General features: G+C 31.6%; 2 protein-coding genes across 3 annotated transcripts in view; both read left to right on the forward strand.

The window, feature by feature from the left end:
* Positions 1-16,438, forward strand: part of LOC116777583 (forkhead box protein F1-like) — a 101,157-nt gene extending 84,719 nt beyond the window's left edge. Inside the window, exons 2-3 of one of the 2 annotated variants that reach the window (XM_032671213.2) lie at positions 14,601-14,872; positions 15,078-16,438. In XM_032671213.2, coding sequence (XP_032527104.1) covers positions 14,601-14,851 — 251 coding nt within the window. In that variant the 3' untranslated portion in view covers positions 14,852-14,872; positions 15,078-16,438. Of the gene's footprint in view, positions 1-13,117; positions 13,214-14,600; positions 14,873-15,077 lie in introns of those variants that run through there. The other variant, XM_032671215.2, reaches the window with a different exon arrangement.
* Positions 16,439-19,489: 3,051 nt separating this feature from the next.
* On the forward strand, positions 19,490-22,270 carry LOC116777896 (protein SERAC1). Its single transcript, XM_032671688.2, has one exon. It carries the CDS (start codon positions 19,768-19,770, stop codon positions 22,012-22,014), a length of 2,247 nt encoding a protein of 748 aa, XP_032527579.1. The 5' UTR covers positions 19,490-19,767; the 3' UTR covers positions 22,015-22,270.
* Positions 22,271-22,665: the final 395 nt, after the last annotated feature.

Raw genomic sequence — 22,665 nt, forward strand, 5'->3', positions numbered from 1 at the left:
GTAGCAGTTGTTTTGCACCGGAGACCCGTTATACCGAGATCACTAAGCGAAATCTCAGCTTTCGCTTTTGCCAGGATCCCGGCATATGTGAGGCCCCTCTCCTCCGCCCCTGGCTTCAGAGTGAGAACCACTGCTGTAGAGCGGGGTATACTGAGCCTCGCGGTCTGGCACTTGTCCGCCGCTTTTTCCTTCTGGGCCTGCTTTTTGGCCCTCTGGCGAGCCGTTTTACGTTTTTTGGCGGCGCCCGCAACTATCCACTCCGCCTCAGCTCTAGTGGAGGGTTCGCGCGTTCCTGACCTAACAGTTTGTACACGCGGAGCCGTATCACCTGCCTTTTTGGCCAGTTTGGCCTCTTTTTTTAACTGCCTATTCGATTTAGGCCCCGCAGTTTCCTTTTGCGAGGCGGCAGTTGGAGCAGTCATCTTTTGTGTGGCAACAGTCACTTGGTCAGAACGGGGCACTGCGGCTTTGGCCGCATATATCGTCGCCGATGTGCTACGTTGGTCTGCAGCTATGGGGGGACGTAAAATCCTCCCCTCAAGCACCGAGAAGCGCGCGTTGAAACTCGCCATCTCCTGACGGATCAGGCGAATCAACTCCATCTCCTGTGACGTCTGTTGTTTCGACGGCTGTGACGGCAATACATTGATTACTATCGACTATCTGCACTTGACTATAAAAATATATTTTAAAACGGTTTAATTTTATGTACGTGACTTTAACTACATTTAATTATATTCAATGATTCAACCGTGAAGGATTTATTATTCAGAAAATGTAAACGTAAATACTGGTAAGCAGAAAGAAATTAATATTTTATTTATAAATCGTTATATAAAAAACAAAATTTCAAAAATAAGTATAGATTTTGTGCTTCGGATTATAGGTATAAACTATTTTAGCAACTTAACATTTAATCCAGATCTAATATTTCTTATACAGACATATATAGAAATCAGATACGTTTTTTTTTCACATATTTCTCTTATTTTTTTGGGTACTCAAAATTTATATTTAATCAACAGCTTACTAATATTGGTGTTATTTTGAGAGGACGCTGAAATATTTATATATTTACTTTTAAATAATAAATATGAATTTGTATAAAAAAAATGTATAAAAAGTAAAAAATATATATTCAGAAACGGCATACCTGTTAAAATTTTAATTAAATTTTACTTTTATTTTATTTACAATTAAGTTTGCCTAAAAACTTGTTACACCAGTACCAGACGACCAAAATGGACAAGGATGTGAATTTCTGAAATCAACGACGCCCAACAACATACTTTCACTTTGACATCAGCTTGCCATCAGTGATAGTTTTATCATCAAATTAAGCTGTCCTTGTAAAAGGGAAAGAATGCTCAGCTCAGGTGCGAAGACTCTCATGTATTTAACGAAATAATGGCTCCGAAATTCCTTTTAAGAGGACCCAGAAGTTTGAGATGTAACTCCTTTTTTTGGAGAGTACCTTTAATATGATTAATTTCAAAAATTTAAAAATAAAAGACATTTTTGAAATATAATAGAATAATTAGGAAAATTCGTTATACTCTCATTTAAACCAGTAAAATTTTCTCAATAAATCAATCAATATTTTCTACTTTATTATTAAACTAAAGTTAGGTTATATGTAGAATTATAGAATAGCTACAAAAAAAATCTTCAAGGAAATAGTAATAATATCAATTTTAAATGTCTTCGTCCTCGTAATTGAATAAAGCAATGGCCAAGTCATCGTCCATGCACCTACCAGTTTTATGCAATAATAAATAACTAATTCAACATAAAAAGACATTTTACTTGTGGCTATCTTTTGTTGTCTAAAATAATAAAATGGGATAAACAAAATAAATTTAGAATTAAAAAGTAACAAATAATTTTCCAATACAACATACAAACAAATCTTTTCTTGGCAAACAAACGTCCATAACCTCAAATCTGTTGCAACTGTATAGTTTCAGAAGAACTGTCATTAATGTTTGTTATTAACCGTTAACTATTTTCAAAGCGGTTATCAAATTCGTTTATTGTGAACTCTTAAGAGTTTTTTATTGCTTTTTATTATAAATATGGTACTCTATATATTCTTTCTTAAAAGTTTATTCTTTTAATTGCATTCATCAAGTTCAAAAAATAATATATGTAGTGATTTAAAACCAACAAGTCCCTTATTCTAGAAAAAACATATTACAATCAACCACAGTAATTACAGATGTATCCGATGATTAATATTATGAAAATAACAAAATAAAAAGAAATAAATAAATAAAATAATTTATCAATCATAAGCCATAATTAATTAAAATATTTGAACAAAATTTAAATGTACATACATGTCTGTATTATACATATATAAACATATAAATGGAGCAAAAGAAGTTTTACCAGTCTTGTGGTCTAAAGAAAACTGTTTTTTTTTTGATATCCATATTACAACAAAAATAATTACGCTTCTCTCACAGCTAACTAAAGTCTTTAATTATATATAATGCTGACTAGTCTATACTAATTTTAGCGACTTTTAGCGGTTCCTACTAGTCTAAATAAGTGCAAGTGAACCCGTGGACTATCGATTAAATGCAAGGGGACTTCCTGCGCTTTTATGAGCCCCTGGTACTGAGCAATGCAAAAATTGTAGTTGGATAAGAAGACAATCTTTTTTAATTAATTAAAAATATATATTTGTTATAATCAAAACATTTTTATTTTCGATATAACAAATATTATATATTTTATAATATATATATGTCGAAGAGCCATGTCCAAGTTGATTATTAGGAGCTGTGACGTCAGCGATGTTATCGTCACATAACACTATTTCCACCTATCAGGTTATCCATTTTCACCAATAAAGCACTCTCACTTACTCACACCACTTTATTTTCAACTTTAACTAACACTTAGTAATTTCTCCTGGATAGCTCTCACACCACCGTGTCCTCGCCACAGATGTCTCCGAATATAAATGGTTTTCGTGGAGTCATTACATTTACTCTTAATTTTAAATAATAACTTACAAAGATTATTCGTAGTAATTCAAATAAACAGTAATTATTACAAAATGTTTTCGTAATCAATTATTAAACCAACTAAACTTTATATTGCCATTTAAAATTTAAAGAAATCATAATTGAATAACATTGATTACAAAATGGTTACTGTTTAAGTTTGTGTTTTACTAAAACTCACAAAATAACTTATCTTTACATATTACAAATCACGATACGAATTGTCATTTACTTTCCTTCAATACAAATCGTACGACGATCTATAAAATAATTTTGTTAAAGTTATTACTAACGCCTTGACATTGTTTATGTCACATCTACCCTCTAAAGTGAAATACATATGAAACAACTATACATATGAAATAACTACCCTTTATAATGGTTTGTTAAATGTCGTTGCGCCGACACGGCCATTCTGCGGCCTGGTGCGTGCCCTGCACCAGTTTTACTTTGTTGTGATATATCAACGTATCAACATACGCTGTATTAAAGAGATCACTTGGATTCTCTGAACCTGTGTTTGTGTTTTTTTTTTTTTTTTTACGCAAAATGCTCCACGCATCTTTGCTTACTTTTATTGAAGTGGGTTTGTTGCTGTGGTCTGGGCGGTCTTGTACGCCGTGGTCCACAGGGGCTCTAAGGGATTGAGGTAGGTCGATGCTGTGGTCTGGGACTTTCGTCCGTGGTCCACAGAGGATATTGATTTTATGATGTTGCTGTGGTCTGGGCGGTCTCGTACGCCGTGGTCCACAGGGGCTCTAAGGGATTGAGGTAGGTCGATGCTGTGGTCTGGGCGGTCTCGTACGCCGTGGTCCACAGAGGATATTGATTTTATGATGTTGCTGTGGTCTGGGACTTTTGTCCGTGGTCCACAGAGAATATTGATTTTATGATGTTGCTGTGGTCTGGGCGGTCTCGTACGCCGTGGTCCACAGGGGCTCTAAGGGATTAAGGTAGGTCGATGCTGTGGTCTGGGCGGTCTCGTACGCCGTGGTCCACAGAGGATATTGATTTTATGATGTTGCTGTGGTCTGGGCGGTCTTGTACGCCGTGGTCCACAGGGGCTCTAAGGGATTGAGGTAGGTCGATGCTGTGGTCTGGGACTTTTATCCGTGGTCCACAGAGGATATTGATTTTATGATGTTGCTGTGGTCTGGGCGGTCTTGTACGCCGTGGTCCACAGGGGCTCTAAGGGATTGAGGTAGGTCGATGCTGTGGTCTAGGACTTTTGTCCGTGGTCCACAGAGGCTCTAAAAGATTTGAAGAAAGGTAATATTTTAGTACAGGTTCTAAAATTATTATTATTTTTTTTTTTTTTTTTATTGACCTCATGTCAAGTTCCTCAACTTGAGAGATCTTTTGATAAAGACAATTGTCAATAAATTGATACTTTACTAAGCAATGAATGTTGGACCAAGTTTATTGATCGTTCATTGGATTCAACTTCTAAATTTTTAGAAGCTTCAACATTTAATGGACTGTCGTAATGTGGAGGATCATCAATCTGATCCGCCGACACGGTTCCTGCTGCTGCTGGATTTGGTGCTGGACGTAATTGATCATGAGCTAACTTACGCGGGCGGCCTCTACCGGTTACACGTTTTAGCATGTAACGATCATGTTCCAATATTTTGTATATTTCGTATGGTTCAGTATTTTTCAGATCCAAAGAAGTTTGTTGACGAGGATTAGTTTTGATTAGTGCATCGTCACCTCTTTTAAATGAACGTAGCTTACCCTTGCTTTTTTTTCAAAACTCTGTTTATCATATTTCGCCGAAGCCAACATTTTCTGTTGCACATATTCCTCCAATACATCAAAATTTATAAATTCATTCTCAAAATCAATTAACCTTAATAGTTCCGATGGCACACAATGCTGCCGACGAGTGAGAAGAGTTAGAGGTGCAACTCCAGTAACTCTATGAGGCGTGCAATTAAACGAGAGTTGCAATGCTTCAAGAGCAGTCTGCCAGTTTTCGGTAGTGTAATTTTTATAATAGTTAGGGCATTTTTTAAAGTGCTCATGATACTTTCAAGCTGTCCTTTAGCTCGGCTTATTCCTGGTGCGATTGAATGTATCTTGCTCCCAAAGTACTAATCGTTTCAAGGCTGCGAGACTGATCCTTCACTACTCCTAGTTCCTAATTTCCAGGTAATGTCCATATGTACTACTTGAAATGCTGCCGTGGGTTTCTGGATTGGATGAAGTCGTACTTGTTGCTACCTGACGTTTTTTTTGATGTTCTGCAAATTATAAAATTTTCAACAAATCTTCCGATTAAAGTACTCATTTTATCAAAAACATATGTCTTTTATTTTTTGAAGAGTTCTCTCCCATCCTGGGTGATGTAATGCGATGTGAAATGAATTTATTAAATCTCGTCTGCCCATGATCACGGTTGCTGAAAAGTAACCGAAACGTCGGGAGCCTGTAATTTTAACAAAATTAAAGCACGCGTACATCCGAAAAATATTAGTTTCATTTAAATGAATTTACTATACTCCCCTGAAATGATGATAGGATCGACAATGACTTCATGTTGGCCAAGCACAGGATCTGTTAAAATTTTCTTTAGGACACCTTCTCTTAGTGTATAGTTTGCGGCTGCGTGGTCGCTGCTCATGCTATCTTATTAAAGGACGAAGTAAATCATCGAGTCTTCGTTCTATTTGTAACCATTTCATGTCTTTGCTTATCATATTGACAGATATTTCATTAGATGGGTTTCTACATCTATGAATTCACGGAAGTAAATCCTTTTTATGTTTGGATGCTTTCAAAGCATTACAATTTTAAACTTTCGACAGTATAAATAGTGTCGAAAATGTTTTGTTGTCCGTACTACTGCCAGAGTCTCGAGCTCATAAGAGTGGTACCGGCTCTCCGCGTCAGCAGTTTTTTTTTTTTTTTCTTTTTATTCATATATACTACAGCTACATCTTACACAGTCTTCATCTGTACACAGCTCTGTTGGTGCTGTTTCTTTCTCGAATAATTTTATGTTCAAGTAATTCCTTAATAATTGAACGAACTGTTTCCCTCCTCACAGGACTTAATCGATATGGTCTACGTTCTACATATCTATCGTTATCTTTGACGTATTTGTAGTACTTCCGTGTTTAACACGTGATTTTCATATTTGTTGAGCAAAATTATTAATCTAATTAATAGATCTTCTTCAGTTCATTTAGGTTGCAATTTAAATTATTAAATTTATCACTCCTAGACATCACATGACGTATAGCAGGTTGGTGAAGAAAAATAGCACCATGTGAGTTTATTATCACACTAAAGTTCGTGTTTTCAATCAAATTCATTCCAATTAAAACATCTGAACATATTTCTAGGTACAATATGAAACTGAATCTCTGTTCGAAGATCATTTATAACGCATACTGTTGTTAATGTTGATAGCGAGACTACTGTAAATTGTCTCAGACCTTTCAAATGTACTAAATTTGTTCGTTTTATAGTTCCTTGTAATGTAATCAATGTATTAGGGTGAGACCGTTTCACGTATCGTATCGGCGATGCCACAGAAATCAATTCGGGTACTGATGACGCTCTAACATTTAGTAATTCGATTCGCAGTCGTTCATCCCCTATACAACAATCACTGCCTTTCTTATACGTCGCCATAGAACCCACGCTTGTGACAAAAATTGCGTAATATCCTTAGTATTATCATAGTTATGTTCTTTAAAACGAACGATGTCCCGCGAGTATCCAGTCTCTGGTTCGATGTGAAAAAGTCGTAATCAAAACATCCCGCAATTCCGATCACGTTGTTGTAAATATTAACCAATTGTCAACCCATAACTTTGTGCGTCCTCTGAGTAGAATCCGGACCTTTATTCTGATTTCGTAATCAGTAAAGTTATAGGTTTCCATTGCAGTTGTAATATGTTGACACCATTCTCTGATTCCAACATTCATGTCCCGGTCATATGATGGCAGGTATCAGTAATTTTAATTTTGGCTTCTGGTTGACCAGGAATACGATCGACATACGCTTTATCACTTTTAGCATTTAAAAAATTAATAATCCGGTATTTACCCCTGCAACAGAGCCTCCAGTATTGTCAGATGGACGAGTAGAAGTGGGTAATCCCGCTTCTGATGTCGAAGAGCCATGTCCAAGTTGATTATTAGGAGCTGTGACGTCAGCGATGTTATCGTCACATAACACTATTTCCACCTATCAGGTTATCCATTTTCACCAATAAAGCACTCTCACTTACTCACACCACTTTATTTTCAACTTTAACTAACACTTAGTAATTTCTCCTGGATAGCTCTCACACCACCGTGTCCTCGCCACAGATGTCTCCGAATATAAATGGTTTTCGTGGAGTCATTACATTTACTCTTAATTTTAAATAATAACTTACAAAGATTATTCGTAGTAATTCAAATAAACAGTAATTATTACAAAATGTTTTCGTAATCAATTATTAAACCAACTAAACTTTATATTGCCATTTAAAATTTAAAGAAATCATAATTGAATAACATTGATTACAAAATGGTTACTGTTTAAGTTTGTGTTTTACTAAAACTCACAAAATAACTTATCTTTACATATTACAAATCACGATACGAATTGTCATTTACTTTCCTTCAATACAAATCGTACGACGATCTATAAAATAATTTTGTTAAAGTTATTACTAACGCCTTGACATTGTTTATGTCACATCTACCCTCTAAAGTGAAATACATATGAAACAACTATACATATGAAATAACTACCCTTTATAATGGTTTGTTAAATGTCGTTGCGCCGACATATAATATTTTATTTGTCAAAAATTTTAACACACCTTTGGAAATTTTAAGAGAATGAAGAAAATAAATAAACTCCGTTTTTTTTTAGAAATAAAAAAACTAATTATTTCTTAATACTATTTAGAATATATAATTTAATTTTGTTTTATTTTTGTGTCGTCGCTTATAAATTATAAAAGACAAAAGGAAATGTTAATTTGATGGCTGGAATTATTATTTTTCTTCAATGTTTTTTGTAGTATTCTACACAAAACTATATTTCTTTCTCCATTAATTAATAATATTGTATGTATGTCACCTCATAACGAGCAAATTAATAATAATAATTAAATGTTAATAATATTTATAGAATATAATATAAAAACGAGAGAAAGATAGATTAGTTAATAAAAATGAACTTCATAATTAAGTTAATTATTTTTCAGTATGACTTTCAAAAAAAACACACGATTTAGTATACAATCCTACCAGGACTCCATAAATTAAAAGAGATGCGAGTGCAATCAACAACAGCAGGAAGTAAGTTAAAAACAGTAGGAGGCTGCACTAAACCGCTGTGGCCCAGCCCCTTTTCTTTACTTGCTTTCTTTTTCACTTGCAGTTTACTCGTTACCTGCATGTAAAGAAACTTTTATTGGAGTCAAATAATAATATACTTTCGAACTCTAGCATCGGTTTAATTTGTTAAAACAAACATTTATGTTTTCTTAAATTTTTCTTAATAATCTCGCGATACGATAAGGTACAAATATTTATTGTCGTGTATTACAAAAGCCTTATTAACTTGAAAAATTGTGAGAGTAGTAATCTAGAAATCAATAATAAGCTCCATAGCTCCATAGTTTTCATTGGTAGATCCCAAGGTTATTTACCTTCTTTAAATTATCGTTAATGAATTTCTTTATTAATAACTTTATAAAAATATAAGGCAACAAAAACATCATATATCTTACAATTTTTCTTATCAAATAAACAAGAACCTTTTGTTCTTATGTAGAAAATACGAAATAAACAATTCTAGTATATTTACTATAGGACATATTATATATGTTGGATTTTGAGTACTATTTAAATTGTTTAAAAAGACCAGTACCGATGATTCCTTCAGGGCCATCAATACTGGTATTGGATTTCTCCATATTGCTAAAATAAATAATTGATTAAATAAAAATAAAAGTTACAATTAACAATTAATTTATTGCTGGAATTATTATCTAGTTACATAAAAATGCAATTTTAACAATCAAGGTAAAATAACTTAAAATGAAAAATTAAAATTATTTTACAAAGTAATAAAAAAAAATAACTCACCAATCGACTGCTGGAGTTAAATACGCTTTCCCCACAGTCTCAGGCAGGTGGGGTGCTTAAGCAAGTTATGATTACGCACATTTTAGATTTGAACAACTATAAATCCTAAAATAATTTTAAAAGTAAACAATCCATGTAAATCCATAATTTAAATAGTAATAAAAAGACTAGCCAATTAAAATAATAAAAACTATTGATTCGTGATTTATCCTAACCTCTAAATGGGATCCATTTACAATAATGTTATTTTATTTTTTCATGGCTATGCTTTTAGTCAATTAAAGAAAAATCGATAATATTTTTCCTTCTCTGTTCCCTCTACTTCGTAGGCTCCATCACCTTTGAGTATAATCGCAACTCTTTCATGTTATGTGTTGTGCTTGTTAATATGTATAGAGGTCTTGACGGCTCACGCCTCCCGTGAAAGTGAAACTGTTGCTATGCTATATTAATTTACCATCGATATGCTCCCTAGTAGTTTTTGATGCCCCAGTACGGGTGCAACAAGTTTTCAGAGTTTTCTTGTGACGTAAGAAAAAACTTTAATACAAAGTTTGCCCAATAGCACTGGAGAAGGTTTATTAAAAGGCTAATTTTTATTTATTAGCTACCACAGTTGAAATTTTTTCTAGTAAAAACAACTTTACTAACTTAGTGTACTTACTACATTTATAAGTAATATCCCAAACAACCTAAGCAAAGACTAAGTATGATTGACAGTTAGTGCAACTCGGAATTTAACAATCAAGAACTGATAACAATAACAAGTACAGATGCAATTTAAAGAATAATAACTTCTATTCAATCAATGAGTCATTTGAAGCTGGACGCTATGTATAAAACAAAATTTAGTTAATTTACTATTTTATTTATTGTTTATATAATAAACATACAAGGAAGGATATTAAAAAAATCAAATTAAAACAAATTGCTTCCTAAAAACTACTTTTTAGAGTCAACTTAATAAATAACATAAAGGATACCTACTTAGATGCAGTTATACCAGGGGTTCACAGAAAAAGTGACAGAAAATGTGAAAGTGGCTGGAAGGCTATATTATATCATCAATTATCAAACAGTTATCACCACTCGGTAGCGTAATTCTCGAGAACGGTTTTAGTATATAATTTGTTATGTTTTTGTATGAACTTGTATGTACATTAACGATATTTGTTGTAGATGTCGGGAAAACATGAGCCGTCTGAGAGCTTTTGACGAAAACTCTGTCTAAAGTCTTTTAGATATAACAAAATAATATAAGGTGGAATTGTGTATCTTATATAGGTCTATAGAAAAGTCAAGGGTGGCATATGTTACATTAAGGATAACTTACTATATCCATTTTGCAACTTTAAAAATTAGCATTCCTAAAGCGTTTATTGGGAAAGCCATTTACATAAATACGGTATTAAGTCTTATCAAAATAAATTACTTCGTTTTCAAGCCTACATCACTATCTGTAAATTACTTTTTAAATCATTTAAATCGGGCGTACCATGTGAAAGTTATCATAATATAAGTTTAATAATTCTCAAAATTAAATAGGCTATTTTATATTTTTTGTAAAGAGCACGTGCGAAGCCGGGGCTAGTGCCTAGTATTATATAATACGTTATTGGCGTTGAGGTTTAAACTCCGCCTATGTATTGATTTTGAAATAACTGATAACAAATTATGTCATCTGAAGATCAAAATATTGTAAGAACACCCTCCCGGGTGGCGCAAGTGCTAAAATTTAATATTGTATTAATATTAATTGTAGTCTGTAAAACGTGATTGGTTCTCCAATAAAATAAGCATTATATTTTAAAAAAATCTATTTTTAAAAATCCCGGCGCCGTGCAAAGTTGACTTGACTAGTTGCCATGTTTTATTGATATATTATTTTTCTAATAGAAAAATAATTTGTTGACAATTTAACAAAAGTAATATCAAAAATATTATTTTTTAGATTTTATTTGTTGTGTGGTTTTGTAATACACAAATAAACTTTATTTCTTTATTTAAAATTTCTCCTAGTGGTCAGTGAACAATAAATAAAAAGACATTTATCAAATATAATTATTTATTTTATAACTATTGATTAATTATTTGTTAATATCAGTATTATTAAAGTCAATTCGAACTAACTCTAAAACTTTAAGTAAAATCCAAATAAATTATATAAATTTTTATTATTTAGCTTAAACAAGTTAAGTTTATAACATGCTCCTAAACTCTTAATTTCCCAGTGATACCAAATCTGAAGTGAAAAATAAAGTCACAATTGAACTATTAAAGAGAAAGCCTCTTAGTGCTTTGTGTATAAAATACACCTTTACTTTATGATTCCCTGATCCTGAAGCAAAAGTATTTTAACGAAAATAAGTTACTTTTCACGATGAAAGGACACAAAGAATATTTGCAAAGAAATTAATAGGTCGTTATTATTTTTTTATTAAAATTAACATCAAATATTTGAAATGATACATTTTTATTTATGTTCTCTTGAAATATGAAATAATATTTTTATAAGTAAACACATCCACACTATTAAAAGTTTAAATATGTTAAATAATAGGTAGACTAACCATAGTTTCTAATCTTCTTACATATGTAAATGGGCCGGGTTATATAAGTAATAAAAAATGAGGATCAAAACGAATAATAGACCGTTTATTACCTACCATGTGCGTTGGACGTTTCTCAGAAGCTCATCCTTACGATGCCATAAAATCTGTGGTCACATGTGCATTTGTGCAACAGCTCCAGCATCGATGATCAATGAATCTTATCAATCCAAAGCAAGGACGTAAGGTTTTCAAAGTGTATAGTATTTTAAAATAGCTTATAACTAATTAAAATATTTGAACATGTACCTGGAACTTCTTAAATATCAAAGGTAGTTATGAAACCAGTATTTGATTGTAAAATGTATTTATAAAATAGTATTTATTATACAAAAATGTTCCGAGGAACCGCTGCCACTCTTTCTATTTTTATGGATTTAAATTTTATTTAAACCCAAAAATAATAAGTACGTACACGTTGGTAGCTATAATTTAAGATTGTACAAGTTATACATTAAAGACCATTCACAATACATAAAAGTGACAATTGTTTTAATGTCGAAAAGTATCGCATTTATAGTTGACGAAATTTACATAAATGTCAATAATAGAGTTTTCAAATAGCAAAATTTTGTTAAAATACCCGTTTATAGACTTATACAACCTACTTATTGCTTAACAGCATAATTTGTAAATTAAAATCAAGGCAGGATCTAAAATTCAGTGCAGTTAGAAAACTCTATCAGAAGTCAATGAATTTTTCTCTTTCGTATTATAAATTATATATAGCGCTTTAAACATTATCAAACCAGTGATTCTCGGAACAAAAAAAGTAATAAATGTAGACAGGAGTGGTGATGTATTTCAGTTTACACATCGATAATGGCATTTGTCGGAGGGAGCAAGGGCGGCGGACTGGCCGTACCTCCGACTACAGACGTTTGTTTACATCTCCGAACGTTTGTTCCTCGTTTGATCTTTATAAATGTAATAGGTATTTCGAGACTTGCCTGAAAGTCGGCCGTCAAGTTTTTTAAAAAAAAAAATTCAAAAATATTTTTTAAGAACGACAACCTTGATAAAATGTTTATTCTCAGTGATCCGTTTATGAGCATTTTCTGATTAATGTTGACAACAGATGTAAACTTTGTTATGTAGTTAAATTTTACCTTTGTCATAGTTGTAATTTGACGTGTTTGTGAGTATATTAAAGTAATTTTTGTAACTGCATAAAATTGCCTCAGTAACTTAGGTAAAGTATTTATATAATTTGTTAACAATAACATTTTAAAAAGAAATATAATAATAGAAAATTTAACAAGGATGTTTTAATATTATTGTAAACCGAATCATATAAAGTATATTAATATTGTTGTTTAATAAAGTATTCTTCTATAATTTAAATATAATAATGATTTATAAACAAATTTTAATGATTGTTTCTCTATTTAGGGTGGAACGAAGGCGCAATTTCAGATTTTCGACGGCACGATATTACTGCATCAGGGTCCTGAATTAAATATTATAAAATAAACTAAAGAATATCAGGTACCGATTTAAATCTATTTAGCATTCGCGAGTGTCGTATATGTATACAAATGACGTTTTAAAGAACCTCTGAATATTGCGTCCTCGTGAATCCTTAATGCCAAATTACACATTAGAATGGAGCATATTGTGCTCTAACAATTAAATTCTTTATAATTTTAATATTAAATTCATAAGAAATTTCATTAGGTGGGTGTTGTCTTCAGAAATATAAAAACTTGCATTTACTGCTACAACGACATTAAAGAAAACAATCTGTCTGCGATCGATAAACATCGAGATACCGGCATTCAGGATTCACATAACTCGCTGGCGAAATTAATTTATCGTAGTTGCAAATTCTGGCTATTGTACATTTTTTTGAAAACACATATTAAGCTCTGCGATTTATGCGAATTCCTACGCTTCACTTATCATTTGTTTATGAAAAATACCTGAAAGCGCCACTTAAAATGTGACTAATCTTTTTATAAGTACCACAGCTCCGTTTCAACGACCTTCTGTCAACACCACAATTAAGGGCAATGTAACCATTCATCCCTTTAGTAAATATACGATCTCAAAAGCGATGACGAACTTTTAGAGAATGAACATGGAATGTTAATAACTCTTAGATCCATTATGTTGTCGTGTATCTGATGAAACATTTAGAAATTTTTATAATACTCGTTACTTTGGACGAACTAAAGTTTAAATTAGTTCATATATTCTATAGATATTATTTCTCAGCGCTCAGAAAGCATATTACTTGAAACACGTGTATTCTAATATAGTCTAAGCTCCCAGTAAGAATTTATTTCCAAATCGAACCAATTGGGTAGTTTGTTTAAGTTAAAGCGATTAGATGCCGTGGGGCGCACGTGGGCGACAACAGACGTGCGGCAGGCGACTTGAAATATGGGAACTTCGTGCAATTATAGCACCGCATCAACAAAATTAATTCTCAATGTATATATTTTATGAACAACGTAATTCAACGCGTTGTCAGTCGATCGCCAGCCCCCGTTAACAGCTATTTCGTAAACCGAAATATGCGAGACAAGGATATGGTACCATTAGCCATTAAACATTTGTATCTAGACTATATTTACTTATTCAAGATAAAACTTGTTATATGCCTTCTAGCTCTGGATGCTTCTATAGCTTCTATAAGTTTCTATGTATATGTTTTTGCACCCGTATTTTTGTTTATATGTAATGAACCTACATGTACACTAAGATACGTAAATACCTTTCTTTTTATTTCGACTTCTCAAAGTTAGTTTATGGCAATTAGGAATTAAAAAAACTGTTTCTATGTTTGCTTGGCGAATAATTAAAAAATAATTGTATTATTAAGATTTAATAATATTACCCATGTACTCAAAGCTATATTTTTTATCCGCAGGTGCTGCGTCAATGTTTGCCGGAATGCGTGGTATGCACGGTCAGATGCTTTCTGGCGGATCTCTAGGGGGCTCTTCCATAAGCACTTTAGGTGGCTTCGGTCACCATCTGCCTTCATCATTGCCGCTACCCCCCGAACGTAAGCCCCCCACCCCGTTGCCAGCATTGCCGCCAACAACAGCCATCACCTCCTCTACAGGGACGCCAACGACATCGACACCAGTACATTCATATTACAATCACATTATGTAAATATGTGATTTATTTTTTATGGTTAGTATTATAACATATATTTAGAATGTCTTAAATGTTATAAATATAGAAATATGGATAGTATATATGTCCGTTTTCACGACGTAGCTTAAGAAGCTGAATATGTATTTACAATGAAAGCAGTATTATCAGTATTCTCTTGAGACAACTTCGCTGTTGAATAATTAAAAAATCATTTATTGATAAGAATTTATAATTTTTACAGTTGAAATGAATGGACCTCAAGAAATTACAACACTGGACAAAGAAGAAATAAAGAATATATATATTCTATCAAATATGGAATTGGTTTTTTGTAAGGGAGTAATCTAAAGTTGATTTTTTCAAAATATAATATACGTGTATTTATTTAATCGAAGTCTGCACCATAACTGTTTATTATATACTTTTGCAATCTCATTGGAAGTTCATTGATCCCTTTACTAAAAAACCATTCGGATGGGTCTCAATAAAACCTTTGAAGCACTTTTGGACTGCCTTATCGGAGTTGAATTTTTTCCCTTGCAAGAACTTATCCGAATTTCAAAAGAAATGGTAATCTGTTGAACAAGGTCCGGGTAAAAGTACGGTGGAATTACGGTGGATGTACATTCTAATTGAAGCACTTCTAATTGTCTGTTGTGTAGTGTGTGGTCTAGCGTTGTCCTGAAGTATTAGAGGGCTACGGCGATTGAACAGCCCCGATTGTTTATCGGCTAGATTTTCAATCATGGTTTGCAATTGCTGACAATACAAATCTGCCACGATCGTCTGATCAGATTACAAAAAGCTGAAGTGAACAACATCGGTACTAGTCCACCAAATGCTCACGGTACAAGTAACTTTTTTGTTTTGACAAGTAACTTTTGGTTTTTGAAAAACAAATTATTAAACAGCTGTATAAATTTGAAATTGGAGTTCCTAACCAAAGAGGCCAAATTTGAGATCAAAGTGGCAAGTACGACAAAACGCCATTTTGATACGTAATGATCTTAAATAATACGTAAAAAAAACAAAACCGATAAATATAAATAAACTTTCGTACCTAATTTTTTAAATACAAAATAATTTTCTAATTAAGTTCTTTTTTAGGTTTTATAACAACCCATAAAGTTTAACCTAGAAAGGTGTTACTTTGAAAGACAATATTCATTATATTTAATCATTTGTATTTCCTCGATAGGGTTTCGAAATTTAAATAGAATTTTATTATATAACTTTATTATTCCGTAAGTTTTTTATATTTTAAAATTAATAACATCCTATTACTAAGAATGTCGCCTTTGAAAAAATATTTTAGAAATGATTACTACTATTTAAATATATCTAACTAGATTAAACTTTTGAATACCATATAAAATTATCTATTCATCACTTCATTTAAACATTAAAACTACATGGAATACAATGATAAGCCAAATCTGTGAACATAGGTTAAACGTTCCACTAACAACCTAGAATATGATGAGACTAACTAAATTACGATAAGATAAAATTGTACCAAATAGTATTGTAGCGATAAGTTGTTTCTTTTAATAAATTACTTCATCCAAAAATATTATTGTAAGATTATTTATTTTTCACGTAATTCACAAAACCTTTACATACAAACTTATTGTTTATTTCAATAATAGTTTCTTACTATTTAAAAAAACGATTACATACAATTTTTACTACATATTTTGTTGTTTTTTTTTTGCTTTAAATCTAAATGTGGGAGTTGGATATTACCGTAAGTATTAGTGTAAAAACTATAAACTTTTCAAAATTTTTTGGAAGTTTAACATTTCGATAACTTATTCTTTCTACAAAAAAAGTTATATATGATGTGTCCTTGGAACACCTAGATGAATTTAACTTTATTTTATTTTAGTTTTTAAATAATGAATCTATGCCAAATAAAGAGAAAGTAGTCATGGAATCCAGAAAGTATGAAGCCTGCACTATACGGGAAGAAGTAAAATAAAAACAGAAACGCCAGAAACTTCAGTATCTCTAAATAAAAAATTAGAGATCCCGTAGGACAATAATCTAGGCGCGGTATTTTCAGACCAGTGCGACAATACCAGTTCTCTGATGTTGTTTGTAATTTTACATAGTAACTACCTATTTAAGTAAACATTTTTTTTTGTTATAATTTACATGTACCTGAATAAAATACCTACCAATTATTAATTTTATTTTCTTTAAATATCAAACATTTTCCAAATTATGGCCTCAAGTCCTGAGGAGGTCAGTAATATCTAACTCTCCTTTATTGGTAAGTACCTACTTACTTTAACATATACCAGTCTCTTTTTATGCAATTTTAAATAAACATTTATTTAAAACAATATTTTAAATTTGTGTCAACGAAGAGAATAATATAATAGTTTAAAAAAAATACACTTTAACAAAAAGCTGACCGCACTTAAAATTAGTAAATAACTTTTAATTACAAAAAGGATTTTTACTACAATAACAGAGCGTGAACAATCAATAATAATGAATTATCTTTAATTAAAATTATCATCATACACAACCCCCACTCTTGTAAAAAACTTTATAAAAACAAACTTTTGCATAAGAAAGAAAGAACTGAATATCACAAAATATTTTTGTAAATTGAATAAATTTCTTCTATGTGATCAATAACCAATTTATGCACTATTTGACTTGGTGATCAAAACAAATATAGAATGTTTATTGTTTCTGAAATGTTGTCTTTCTCTATTAAGCATATCAGTATAATATATGGAATTTAATCAATGTATTCAATCATCAGACTTTTCACTATCTAACTATAGAATTTACTTAAATTATTAAAAAAAAAGTACTATAGAAGTTATATCAATTACTTTCAAAAAGTTTAATTTAAATTATATTCCCAAATAATTACGTATAGTCCGCGAAGTTTAAGCTGAGCTTTGCATTTGGGTGAGTGAAAGTAAAAGTAGAGTCAGACTAAAAACTTTTAGAATTAAATTTTATTATTTTTTAATTACATACATAACATAAGTGGGAGAGGTATTCTAGATTTTAAATAAAATAAGCAAAGCTTGTAGTGGGCTAGATGTAAATACTATGTGATGATACTATATGAATTTAAAAAATTATACGAATTCTTCCTCACTTTATATTTTTTGTCGTTAATGTCTTTAAAATAACAATTTAAATTATACAAAATTTCTTTTACGTCGTTATTTAAATTTACATGTCAGAAATAAATATAATACAAAAACTAATTATTAAGTATTAAATAACGTCACGCTACTATCAGTACAAAGGGTGAAGTGCGGAAAGTGCGGGGTCGAGTAAAAGCAGTATAAATCGGTCCATCCCAGAAAAGCACGTGGCACGCACAAATTTGACATCACACCTACACGATCTGTGTACACTCACACAAATGCAAAGCTCAGCTTACGCCTCACGCACTATACTAAACACAAAACACATATGTCACAACAACATCTGAAATCCAAGTCGTCAAATATTGACGAACCGAAAAAAACATTAGAAAACACTGGTTTTATTTTCTATATATTTCAAAAAATCTAATAATGACATTGTTTTAAATGGGTCGGCGTACTTCAGAAATGTAAATTACTTCTTCGGAAAACTAATTTTAGACCATACCCGTAAGCCAGTTGGCCAATTTTAATAGTTCGATATTTTATCACCTACCTACTTTATTCGACTTTTGGTACTCAAGTAAACATTCCGAAGTTATGCCTAAGTCAGAAAAATGTGTACAATAATAACATAGTCCTATTAAGTCCTATGTTGATCCTCAAACTGCTTTATATGGATGGAGTAGCTGAGTAAAAAGTTGACGTTTGGTTTGTCTTTATAAAAGCACTCAGAAATCCATCCGACGAACTACGTGAATGTTTGACTTACTATAAGAAATTAGTTATCAAAATATTCATCAATGACCCTTTTCCAGCCAGTCCAAGTACAGAAAAGCCACATGGATGACCACACTGATGGCCAAGTAGTCTTCATGAGATTTCGATGGTCACGGTTACGCTTACTATTTTTGTGTTTTCTGTTAAAGAAATTCTAACAACTTACTATCAGAGCAAAAACTCTTCGTTCAAAATAAACTGCTTCTGAAACTATTTTTGGACTGCCCTTGATTAATAATATAAATTTATTGTTACCGTATAATTTCTAAATAAAGGACAATCGGCTGTTTTTATGCTATGACAATTTCGTGTTTAAAATTTGTTTTGTATTAAAAAAAACGTTTAATAAGATGTTTTATATATATATAGTACACATATAATTTTAGTGATGTAGTATTATATTTAACGTTTCTGGACATATAGTTTTTAAATATAATTTATAAAGAAACATCTAAAACGTCGACATACACGACATCTGTATTCACTTGCAATTCTGGTAAGAGCGATATACATAATAGTTCACCTTTTATTTAAGAGATGGCGTGTTCACCAAAGTTACAGACCGTTAGGTAGAAAAAATAGGTACATTTAAACACAATGTGTTAATAACAAAATAAGGTAATAATATTGAAATTTTAAAAAAAATATACAAAATAAAATCATATTTTTAAAAATTAAGCTGGAACTTCATTCGAATTGAATTAAAAAATATTTTGCTAATGTCAACGTTAAACGTATTTATTTACTTCATTCAAGCTAGAATTATAATACGATTTTGGATATGCGATATAGACTATAGAGTAAATTCGAAAAAGATTGGTTAATGGAGAAATAACATGTTTTTAATTATATTTTTATGAAAAATATATTTTTAAATGGTACCAATAGTTTGGCTGTCAGAATGAATACAGAATTGTGACAGCTGCTCTCGTATTTAAGCAATGTTTTCCTTTTAATTATTTTAAATTTTTTATATAATACTAGCTTCTTTTTATACTTGAAATTAAATCACTAGTAAAGCATTATATAATGTTTCAAGATCGATTAAAATATATGTTAAATGTTTTAAAAAAAGCTTCTATTGTGAGTGGGGGTGTATTTATTATTTTTTATCACTTAAAAGAAACGAACAAACGTATTGGAAATATAATAAACACAAACGTGTTAGATGTTGAGAAAAAGTTCACTGCAGAATATATTTATATTGATGATCCTTCGTATGAGGCTGCAATGAAAACACAAAGAGATAAAAAAAGTTTTAATGCGTTGGGATTTTCTCGAATATGGAAGACCTTAAAACATTCATTGGCTTGGAGGCTATTATGGCTCTGTCGCCATGGAAACAAAGAACAAAGAAATGTTGCTTTAGACCAATTAGCTGCTTTTAAAAATAATAAAATCTGGGATTGTTTAAAAATAGCACAAGCCCTTGATAAAAATACTGCCGTTTTACTAGCGCGAACTTTTGCATGTGACTTACGATACTTCTTACCTCCTCCAATACATATACGAAAAGCAGCCAATACTTCTGAACTCCTATCATATAAATTGCGAGACATGATAAGTCATGTTCAAGCTTTGAATCCACATAGTTGTATTCAGTACTTTCTATCAAAATATTTTCTAAATATTCAAGATCAGATGATTGAAGTGGATAGTGTTCCAGCAAAACCTGATAATATTAATGAGAAACAACTTTGTATTTTATGTCTTGATGCATTACATCATCATCTGTTTTTATTTCATGATAGTACTTCTGATGAAAACTCTTCTGTTGCTGCTTTGAAAGAATTAGGTATTTTTCCAAAATTGGCAGAATTAATGTTGAGATACAGGAATGACTCTGAAATTGATTTTGCAGTTCTCAAGTTACTGACAGTTCTTAGTGTGTATCCTAGCCTACTAAAAGATTTTTATGAGAATGGTCTTATAGGAGAGCTTGCTCGACTAATAAAGTCACGTGATATTAGATTGGCAAGTTCATCAGCTGTTTGTTTAGCAAATTTATCAGGTGAATACCATTATAAGCCAGGTTTATATTTGCTCCATCCGTTATATCGTACCAAAAGTAATCATAATTGTGATATATTGCTTGTTCATGGTTTGAGAGGAGGTGTATTTGTTACTTGGAGACAAAGAGATAAAAAATGTGCAGAACCTGTTGGTATTATTGAAGTAACCGTCTCTGATGTTGAATGTGATCCATGTGAAAAGGACAACCTCTCCAAAACATATTTTGATCCTGAACTTCAACAAGTTCTAGAGGATTTGAAGGAATTGGATGATGAAGCTTTACTGACAAATTTAGAAGTAGTTTTACATGATATTCCTATATCTGCAAAGAGGGAACCTAGCAGTACCAAACAATATACATCAAATAAAAAACGTCTGGCTTTAATACAGGAAGATGAAGATAAATGTAATTATACACATTGTTGGCCTAAAGATTGGCTACCACAAGATTGTGATAGTTTGAGAATTCTTGGTTTCAACTACTGGAGTAAACTTTCTGAATGGCTAGAGGGGTGCCCTCTAAAAAATGCGGATATTGAATCGAGAGCTGAAGAACTTGGCTCTGTTTTAATTGATGCTGAAGTTGGTAAAAAAAGTATTGTTTGGCTGGCTCATTCAATGGGTGGTCTTATAGTAAAAAAATTATTGGTAGATGCAGCACAAAAGAGTGAACCCAGATTTGGAAATCTGTGTCAAAAAACTAAAGCAGTGTTATTTTACAGCACTCCACATAAGGGAAGTGCCTTAGCAACAATGCCTCGAGCTGCAGCAGCAATTCTTTGGCCCTCACAAGATGTTAAACAATTACAAGAAAATTCACCAGTTCTACTTAAAATGCATAATGAGTTTATAAAATTTGCAGATTTGTTCAACTGGGAAACGATAAGTTTTGCAGAAACACAACCAACTTTAGTAACAGCTTTCAAAGTTCCTGTTCATTTTGTAGAATCATTTTCAGCTGACTTAGGTCGTGGTGTATTCTATGAATTGCCTCTTGACCATCTGTCAATATGCAAACCAGCTACAAGGCAATCAATTCTATATACAACAGTATTAGATGTTTTATTAAGAGTGTCATCTTGTGAAGTTCAATTAAAACACACGGACTCACACATTTTAAGACTAATATACACTTTTTGGTCTCTTGTAAAAAGTAAATTTGGTTTGTTAAAAACTAATTTGGAAGATAATCAAGGAAATGGAAATCAACACTGGATTGAAAAAACTTTACTTCATGCATTCACTGATGACGTTATAACATAATTCACAGTGTTTTATACAACATCGTCTTTATAAGTATTTTTGTAAAATATATCTATATATCTTGAATAACAACGAGGCTGTTAGGAAATATACCTATTTAATAAAAGTATCGTATCACATATTTCAATAATTTCACGTCTTTTAAGTGAAATTATATATTTTCATTTCTTTCTCTTCTCATTCAAGACAAACTTTCTTATGTAGTCGTTAAAAATATTTTTATTGTTACTGAGAATAAACAAACGGTTTCATTCTATAGTTTTGTTTGTTTATCCCGTTTTAAGTTAAATTACATATATATATTGAAAGCTACGAACCAGCAGAAAACAGAAATGTCGATGTCAAACTTGCATACTTTTTTGCGTCTGGGTTTAAAAAGCAATGAAAGAGATGACCGTTTTTATTAATATGTATTAACAATACATATGCAATATTAATATATATAATAATAGGTATACAAATACAACATTTAAACGGGAAATAAAATAGATGGAAAGCAAGAAATTAGTAAGTAGTAATACAACAATTAATCTAAAGCACAAAACGCGACATCTACCTTTGAAGTATGGTACTTTTTAAAAAGTTTAAAGAACTAGTTACAAGATTGTAAGGAATATCTAAAACTTCTTAAAGTAAAATACAGAGGGCGCA

This window comes from Danaus plexippus, chromosome Z (genome assembly GCF_018135715.1).
Source record: "Danaus plexippus chromosome Z, MEX_DaPlex, whole genome shotgun sequence".
Lineage (NCBI taxonomy): Eukaryota > Metazoa > Arthropoda > Insecta > Lepidoptera > Nymphalidae > Danaus > Danaus plexippus.